Source organism: Protobothrops mucrosquamatus, unplaced genomic scaffold (genome assembly GCF_001527695.2).
Source record: "Protobothrops mucrosquamatus isolate PMUCROS unplaced genomic scaffold, P.Mucros_1.0 scaffold56, whole genome shotgun sequence".
NCBI classification, from domain to species: Eukaryota; Metazoa; Chordata; class Lepidosauria; order Squamata; family Viperidae; genus Protobothrops; species Protobothrops mucrosquamatus.
This window is the reverse complement of record NW_015386436.1, coordinates 911,736-920,898: the sequence shown is the minus strand read 5'-3', so window position 1 is coordinate 920,898 and position 9,163 is coordinate 911,736. Positions and strand designations below refer to the sequence as shown.

At 49.2% G+C, this 9,163-nt stretch overlaps 1 protein-coding gene across 3 annotated transcripts in view; it reads right to left on the bottom strand.

Annotated features, from left to right (window-relative positions):
- Positions 1-273: 273 nt before the first annotated feature.
- Positions 274-9,163, bottom strand: part of FRMD5 (FERM domain containing 5) — a 40,485-nt gene continuing 31,595 nt past the window's right edge. For all 3 annotated transcript variants that reach the window (XM_015811927.1, XM_015811928.1, XM_029283336.1), the window contains 6 exons: positions 7,685-7,748; positions 6,279-6,370; positions 4,200-4,274; positions 3,681-3,749; positions 3,408-3,514; positions 274-833 (listed from right to left, as the gene is read on the bottom strand). In XM_015811927.1, coding sequence (XP_015667413.1) covers positions 274-833; positions 3,408-3,514; positions 3,681-3,749; positions 4,200-4,274; positions 6,279-6,370; positions 7,685-7,748 — 967 coding nt within the window. The remainder of the gene's footprint in view (positions 834-3,407; positions 3,515-3,680; positions 3,750-4,199; positions 4,275-6,278; positions 6,371-7,684; positions 7,749-9,163) is intronic.

Below are 9,163 nucleotides of genomic sequence, written 5' to 3'. Positions count from 1 at the left end.
GCAAAAGTAAATTTGAACAGTGCAGAGTAATTTGAATGTTGGAAAGCAGAACTTTGAAGGAGCTTCCCACCAGAGGACCTGCAAAGAAATCGGTTGCATGGTGAGTTTGATCCTTTTCTTCAGCTGGGAAGCTGCCCCCCTGGGCCGCTTTGAGTCATGAGAGGAGGACTTAATTTATGTGCTGATGGCGCCACGATGAGCCCCGTTTTCTGGGAATGGGCAGCAGGGTTCTTCCACAGTCCTCCTGGCTACTTACTAGGAGGACAACTGCCTTCAGGTATCATTGATCAGGCTGAGTACGGAGCGGATTTTGCAGGCAAACCATCGCCTGAGGGGACAAAAGTATTGATAATGGAATTGTTCAAACTCGGGGGTCTGGCGAATATCACGGAAAAAGGCAACGTCAAGGTCAGATTCCGTAAGGATGATCAGGAGAAGGAGCAAAACCAAGAGGAGTCCGACTGTCACAAGGAGCAGACGGAGGACACTTAAAACAAACTTATTCACCTGTTCTGATTGGGCTCCTCCACTGCTGCACAAGGCGCGGAGGTCCCTTCCCAGCTCCTCTGCCTCCCCCGCTGGAGCGCCGGCTTCCGACTCCTCTTCCTCTATGCTGCAGGGGGCGCCATTAACTGGCCGGGACAGGAGCATCAGTTCCAGGCTCTCTTCGGCCACTGGAGTGGGCAGCACGCTGTCCGAGGGACTGTAGACCTCGTCTGAGATGACGGTCACACGCTCGGTGCTCTCCCACTTGCGGTGGGGCAAGAAGGTGTCGCTGTGGGAGGTCGACCTGACCGGGGTGGAGTGAGCACTGTCCCGCAAAGACTCCAGCCCTGAAGGAAGAAGAAGAAGAAGGGTCTGATGGCAGAGCCACACACTTTTTTTTTAAAAAACATTGCAGCTTTCTGCTTGCAGGAGGTCCTATAGGAAAACATAAGTATTGCAAGTTTAATTAAGGATAGGCATTAATGAGTTGGTTTGATCAAAAGAAGCTGCTAGAGGAAGAATTTCTGTAGAGATGCAGTAATTTCTTATAATCCCAGTCATGAGTTTCACCCAACCAAGTTCCAATAATGGCAGCTATATCATACCTGTCCTCGTATACTAATACTTCAAGTTTACCCTGTTTGTTCCCCAAACATTGAGCATTACTGGGTTTGTTTCCTACATCTCCTGTTGTATATCTTGAGTTTTCCTTCCTTCCCATCATTCCCTATCTCCTTGTTTGATTGGTTGTCTTTTGGTTTATGCTTGGGATCAGGTCATTTTGTTGGATAGGGCCCATTGTTCAAGTCTGTCAAGATCTTTTTGGATCTTGAACTTGTCTTCTGGGGTGTTGGCTACTCCTGCCAGCTTAGTGTCATCTGCAGATTTGATGAGTTCCCCTTCAATTCACTCATCTAAGTCATTGATGAAGATATTGAAGAGTACTGGGCCTGAGACAGAACCTTGTGGTACCCCACTGCTTTCTTCCCTCCATGTGGATGTAGTACCATTAAGGACTATTCTTTGAGTACGGTTCGTCAGCCAGTTGCAAATCCATCTGGTATATCCCACATTTTTCTAGCTTACCAAGAAATAGGTTGAGGTCTACTTTGTCAAATGCCTTACTAAAATCTAAGTATGTCCACAGCATTTTGCTGGTCTGCTAATTTAGTCACTTTGTCAAAGAATGAACTAAGATTGCTTTGGCATGATCTATTTTTAACAAACCCGTGCTTCTAGTTATAACTATTTGTTTCTAGATGTTCACAGATGTTTTTTGATTATTTTTTTCCAGTATCTTCCCAGGTATTGATATTAGGTTGATTAGTCTATAGTTTCCTTGGTCTGTTTTTCCCCCTTTTTTGAAGATGTGAACCACATCAGCTCTTTTCCAATCCTCTGGTAGTTCACCGGTGCTCCAAGATTTTTGAAAGATATGATGCAATGATTCTGAGATAGCATCTGCCAGCTCCTTCAGAACTCTGGGATTTAATCCATCAGGTCCCGATGATTTCATCAAGGTCAGACAGGTGATCTCTTACCATTTTCTTGCTTATATTAATTTTTATTTCTAGTCTGTCTTTTACAGTCATGCTTTTGGTAGGTTGGGCTATAATTTCTTTTTGCATGAAGACTGGTGCAAGTTAAGCAGCTCTGCTATCTCTCTACTGTTTGTTACTTCCCTCTTACTTTTTTTAATTATCTTTGACTTTTGTTGCAAGTCTTTGTCTCTGGGCCTTTGCTTTCCTGATTTCATCTTTGCAGATTCAGGCTATCTGCTGATATTCTGCCTTAGTTATGTGTCCCTCTTTCCATTTTTTGTAGTTGTCCTCTTTGTCTTTCAGTTTATCAGAGAGATCTTTGTGCAACCATGCTGGTTTCTTCATAAGGACTGCCTTCATCCTTATGTGACCGGTTATCTAGTGGTTTTTGTTTGGAATTGGGTTCTATAAGTCGTGAAGATTGCCCCTCTCCCCCCTCAATTTTAGCTTAAAGCCCTTTTGATAGGATGAGCCAGTCGTTTTCCAAATATATTGTTTCCAGGATGAAGACGGATGAAGCTCGCCCAGAGCCTTTGGTTATTCCAATTTGGTATGTGAAACTGAAGCCTCAACTCCTGAGCGCTTTTTTCAATACCTAGTTCCAAAACTCATTCAAATCTATAACAAAGACATCTGAGCAATAGAACAAAATGAACTCCAGTGAACCAGAAGCAGGGTGTTGCTATGTTCTGCAGTTGTCAGCTGCCTGTCTTTGCTTTCTTTGAAGTTTGCTAGCAACTGCCATAACCAGGAGGGAAAGAGTGCTGGAGGTGTGAAAGAATCTTGTGGGAAATTGGGGAGCATGGACCCTGACGGGAAGCAGAGGTGCGAAATCGAGTCATCTTTCTGCCTTCCAGGACAAGGGCCCTGGGAAAGGAATTTGCTGTGGCACCGGAGGCGCCACGTTCCCAAAACGTTGGAATAAGACCTGATTGGACTGCTTCCCCCCCCCCCACAAGAGTTTTGGGCATTGGAAATGGCTTTCGATATATGATTTTCACACAGCTTTTCTTTAGAGCTCACGCTGCAACATCTATAGCAAAAGTGCCTTTTCCCTATCAACTGTAGAGTCAAGGGTTCTTCTTTCCTAGGGAGTAAGTTGGGGCCAGCCTGACAGTAGTCCTTGTTTCGCAACTGTCTTGTTTAGCAACCATATGCAAAACAAGTGATGAAAAAGTAACTTTATGGCCAATCCTCACATTTTCAACCTTTGCATGACTGCAAAGCCAAGGAAAGCTGAAGAAAGATTGTAAATACAATCCTGGTTTCACTTAGAAATTGTTTCAAGCGATTAGTGACCAAGTTGCTGGTCCTAAATGTGGTTGCTAAATGAGGACTACATATATCAACCGTGATCACCCACCTGGGCAGCCAACTCACCTTCCATGATGGAGATGTGGACAGCTCTCCTCCTGGTCCTGGGAACGCTGCTGAGCCTGGGTCCGTGGGGGATGGAGGGGCAGCTCCGGCTGGCAACCAGTCCAGCCCTGTGAAAGAAAGGAAGGGCGCAGGGCAGAGGCAGCCTTCCCTTCCCATCCCAAGGGTGGGGTCTGGCGGAAGGTCCAGCACGGGTCCTACTCCCACCACCGCTGTCTTCATCCTTCCTGCTCATGGTGGCCCTTTGACCCTTTCACTCCTCCGCAGCTGCCTTACCTGTGTATTTCCGGAGGCTCCCTCTTAATTTTGGCACTAGACTCCATCACTTCTTTGGCAACTCGGCCGCTGAAAGAAATTGGAGAGCTGAACAGGTGACAAGCGTGGCAAACGCCCAGCCCGAGATTCTGCTGGCAAACTCTACCCGTCCTGAAGGTCAGGAGCACGGCAGTGCTTCTCCATCCTGTGCAGAGTAGATCTGCAGCATCGCTCAAGGCTATCGCTTGATCCCTGGTAATAACCGGACCGTCTACAATACCTGGAAAGGTTTTGACTGGGTGCCCAGCTTGGCAAGAGTGCCTGGGCAGCCTTGCCGGTTCTGGAAGAGCCAAACGGTGGTGGCTCTGTGTGGTGTTGGGAAGGGGGACCCTGGAAATGCCAGGACTGAATGGGTCCAGCTCAACTCAGAGGAGACTTTGCTTTTGTACTGTCACCTCCCTTAATCAGTTCTCAGGCTTCACACAACCAGGCGTGCGTCAAAACAGATCCAGCAACAGCCACTTAAGAGTCCTCACTTACCTGTATCGGAACCGGCTCCCTTTGAAAAATAAGTTGCTGCTGGAGACGGTGCGAACTTGACTGGACTTCTCCAACCTGAAGCAAGAAGCACAGGTGGGAAAAGGGGTCGATCAGCAGTTGCCTGGCTTTTGAAAGGGCTGCGATGGGAGGGGGCTGTTTCCCTGTGCTGAGCATGAAGCAAAGGCTCGGAGAACTGGCATAAAGGAATGGGCCCTGGGGGAGCCACTGGCTTGTGTGCTGCTAATGGCCACGAAGCAGAGGGGATGGTTTCTCCCGTTCTATGGGAGCTGCACCTGTAAATCGGCGCAGCTCAGAAGCGCACGTGTGGCCCGCTTTGAGGCTTTCACAATGCCCATTATGGACACGCAGGTGCCTTCTCAGACTTGCCTAGGGGGCCTCGGGGGGGGGGGCTTTTCCCAGTCACCGCCAGTGTCATCTGACCTGGCCAGGATTCATGGCGCTTCTCCATCTCCATTGCTGATCCAAATTGCTTTATGCAGAGCAACAACCCAGCCAGAAGTTGTGGTTAAAGTGCAGCCAGCCTGACTCCTGTAAGGCTCCCTGTTTAAAGTGGGGGGGGGTCTCCACCTGCGAAGCCCACCCACTTTTCACCCTGCTCTGCAGGGCACCTGCCTGGCAGGAAGAGCCGCAAAACACAGACTCCACAAGGATGCTCCGCTATTGAGACAGACTCTCTAAAGCCCAGCTGTGTTTCTCTTCCCACGCTGGGCTCCTATGAGACTCGGTGCCATCGCATTCCTTCTCTGGCCTTCTCTATCCCACTTGGCTGAGTCATCACTGCCCGCTGTCCAATGCCATCCTGAGCTTCAGCCTTGCTTTGCTAGATGCCAGCCTGGGGGGGGGGGAGCTGCAGCGAAGGGGGCAACTGAAGCTACTCATCCTGCCTTCCAGAGACCTGGCAGGGGAATGCAACCACTCGCCATCTAGCCCACAGATGCAGGGAGCGCTTCCAAAACAATTCCTTTGAATGTGACTGGACAATAAGGAGATAAGGGACAGGAATGGGAACGGGAAAGTTAATTGGGGAAACTTCATCTGCAACCTTTAGCTCTGGGTTGATTTACTGCAATTCACTTCTAATAAAATTATTCTTTTTGCAACAAAAAGAGCCAAGGATCATTTCTACTTGGGGGTCCACCTCCTCACCAGACAGAGCACGGAGAATGCCAAGGGTCGTCTCCTTGGTTGGTGGAGCCAGTCACAAGTTCCAAGACCTTCTGAGCTACTTTGAGGGGAATCCATTTCATAGCTGAATTTAGGTAGCACTGATCCAGTTGAGATTTATTTGACTTAACAGAATTGGTGATTATCCAACCTGGGAATCTATAGCAATATGTGGAAAAGCTGCACATTAAATTGCAATGTTAATGTGTTATTTTGGCAAGCCTGCAAGACTAATCAGGATTTGGTTGGTGCACATGTGCAATATTTGGTGTGGATCTGTACAAATTGATTTAGAATAATTAAAAGCTGTACTTTGGTATGTGGCATTAGCTCTTAAAACTAAAGCAGAAATATCTCGCCTCTTCCAGGACATGCATCAACCTCAAAGCAATTATTGTGGCCGCTTTTCAGCCCCTCCCTAAACAACCCAGAGCATCGGTCAGATAATGCAGCCCAGGGCTTTCGCCTTAGTCCAAGGGGAAAGGAGGCTGCCTGAACACAAGATTTCCAAGCAGGTCCAGGCACCACGCAGAGCCACAGGAAATTCATGTGATGCAAAAGACAAGGTGACTTGGGACAGGGACACGAGACACTTGTGGACAGCAGATGCTCTTCATAAGAAATTCTTTCTCACAGAGGCTTTAGTTTCTTAGGCTTCTTTGCTTTGGGAGATGGGAAGACTTCCCAGGCAGAAGCCAGAGGGATCACCCACCAGATTAGGTGCCCGTTTACAGAGCAAGGTGTGGCTGCAGCAGAGAAGCCAATCCTGGACCAGGTTTCTGCAAGAAACGTCACTGCCACCTTGGGCTGAGTGGCTGGGCTCTGCAATTGGCAACGGCTGCTACAATTCCTTCCTAAGGATATAAAGAAATCCTGGAAAATACATCTACTCACTTATAAAAGGCTTGATTTTCAATCCCACACTTCCAGAGATGCTTGCAGGCTTCAGGAGTTGGAGCAAAATAGGTCAGAACAATTTTCTTTTCCTGCCAAAATCCCAGAAAAATCCTTACGGTTAATTTATACTAGGTGTTCTTAATACTGTTTGAAAGAAAGCATGCAAAATATAATTGCTAACAGAAACATGGTTTAAATCCAGCTCTGTTGCAAGGATGCCTGGGGGGAGGAGGAGGAGGAGATTGTTCACGGTTGAGATAGTGGGTCACATCCAGTAGTAGGTCAGAACAGGAAACCAAGTCCACACTCACAGTGTGGCTAAAACTGCTTTTATTTGAGGTGGGCTCTAAGAACAGAACTTTGCCCCTCTGATTTTAGGGCTCCTGCTCCTCGATGTTATGGTCCAGTGAATTAGGGAGGAGCCTGATGCATTTCCAAATGTTATCCAGGCATTCTAGATTTAACCATTATTTTAGTCCCTTTCGCCTAGACGGTTAGGGATGGGGGATCCTGCATAGCTCCCTTCATCTTCGCCTTCCCTATTCTCTACATCATGCCATCAAGGTTCTACCCTGTTTTTTAAACAGGGCAGGTGGCCACCATCTTGACTTTTTGACAAAGCAGACCCCCTTGCTCTACTGGACAGCAAGAGCCTGGAAAAACAGGCATCACTTGAGTAACTGAACTGGGCAGTCTTTCCTGGACCCCAATATTTATTTATCTCCCCACCCAGCACTGCCCTGAACTCATTCCTCTGCCTCCCCCCCCCATCTTTGGGGAAGTGAAGTGGGAGGTGCAGAGTGTCTGTGTGTGGGGGGGTAAGGATTGATCTTGAAATGTGGTGGAGAAGAAGAAAAGTTATAGTATTCCCTCTGCCTGGCAGTAATTGCAGCCCTTCAACTCCCAAAGGTCTTCCAGTCCGGATTCCAGCCTCGGCCCCCTCGTGGAGTTGGGGTGGCAGAACCCTCTCCACGTACTTCAAGTCCCACGGACTCTGTGCCTGGGCTGTGATGCTCCTCCCAAGGATGAGACGGCTGCTCTAAGGGGCCAGCAACTGGGGTGGCCCTGGAGGTGGCCTGGAGAGCTTTTTCTCCATCCATCCAGAGGGAATGCTCAGCCTTCCACAAAGCCAAGTGGGTGGATCGATCCACACTGTGGCTCCATCCCTTTTGGGCAGCAGACCATTGACCAAGCCGGCTCTGGGCTGGACTTCTCTGGGTTCAACTGGAGCCTAGAACCAAGGAAGCATTCCAGATTCTCGGCCTGATGACTGCTTTCGTAAGGTAATACAGAGTTTAACCTGGATCCACACAACTTGCTGAGATATCTTGGGTGATCTGCAGACAGAGACACCGTTGGATTTGTTTGGTCTCATTAAGCAGATCACGTTGGAAGGCACTCACCTCTTTCTGACTTACGTATAAATAGAACGTCTTGCCTTCAAATTTCATTTTGGCCACTTCGTTCCTGCAAGCAGAAGAAAAGCACTTCCGTGAAAGAGGAAACCGCCTCAAAGTCTGGGGCATCGCATGACAAGGACAGGCCCACACACAGCGTGGAACAGGTTCTGGCAAAAGGCAGATTTTAAATCAAGCTGCACAAAACACAAAGTTAAATGAAACTTCTTTTGGAAAAGGAGAGCAGTTGCAGATCTAAGCTGAACGTGTATGGCTCAGGGCAGGGGTCCCCGGCTGAAAACGGCAGTGGGGGTGAAAGGCATCTCGGCCTCAAGAGGGGCAGCAGCCCCTGGTAGCCTGGCAGATTTGGAGGAGGAGGCTGAACGGAGAGAGCCACGCGTGGCTGATGTGGGCAGAGGATGAATTAATAGGGCAACCGGGTCCAGAGCAGGCTGAGGGGATCTTTAGGCGGCTGTGCCAAGAACATGGACAATGCAGACGAACGGACAAAAGGGTATATTTGGGGGCACAAACTGAATATTGCGGGCACAAATTACATGGAACAGTCATGCAGTGTACTGACCAGGAAAGGGGTTTAGGGGATATTGTAGAAAAATCCGTGAAGCTCAGGATGGAGCTGCAGTAAAAAGGGCAAACAGGATACTAGGGCATATCAACAACGGGCTACAAGACAAAGCAAGAGAAGTGATACCAACTACACATCACGTGGACCAGTTCAGGGCCAGACTGTTCCCAGGGGAAGAGGTGGCCCTTGGCTGGGTCTTGCCAAAAGAAGGGCCTATGAGAGCAGCGCAAGCCCCCCCCCCAAGGACCCCCGTCTGTTCTCAGCAGCACAGGCCCAGGGCAGCCCCTTCCCCAGTGGCTCAGGTCCCTTTCCCTCCCTCTAATGGAGGAAGCCTAGTTCAGATTTCAGTTTCACACCTTTGAAGGTCCCTTCTTTCAAGGTCTGCGGCCTACCATGGATCTGTCTTGGATGCCCAGCGGTTGCAGCAACGGGCAGACGGCTCCTGTGCTGTTCCCCAGGAGCAAAAAGCCCCCTCCAGCCGCCCCCTCCTTAGCCTGCCAGCCGTTTCAGGTCTTGCCAGCCTCTCCTGATCAAACGCAGGAAGGCTGGCTTTTCCCCAGAACAGACTTTTCACACCCTGAAGAGGGCGGCTTTTCCTGTCTACTCATCCTGCACCTGGGAAAATTAGGCCTCCCTTTTTGTGGCCGTGGGAACTTTTCTCCGGCTAAAAAGACACGGAAGCCTGACTGTCGCGTGAGGCCAGAGGTTTAGAACTCCCCACTGCCTGCTAGGCTCCCAGTCCGGGGCTGACTCTTGTCTACACACACAGGGAGTGACTTGTTGGGCTTCACAGTCTCTCAGTCTGGGTCTGCACCTGCACAAAGAATTCTCCAGAATGTCTCACTTTCCAGGACCGACCCTGGGTTTCACAGCCTGCCAGCCTTCTTTGTTGACCCAGA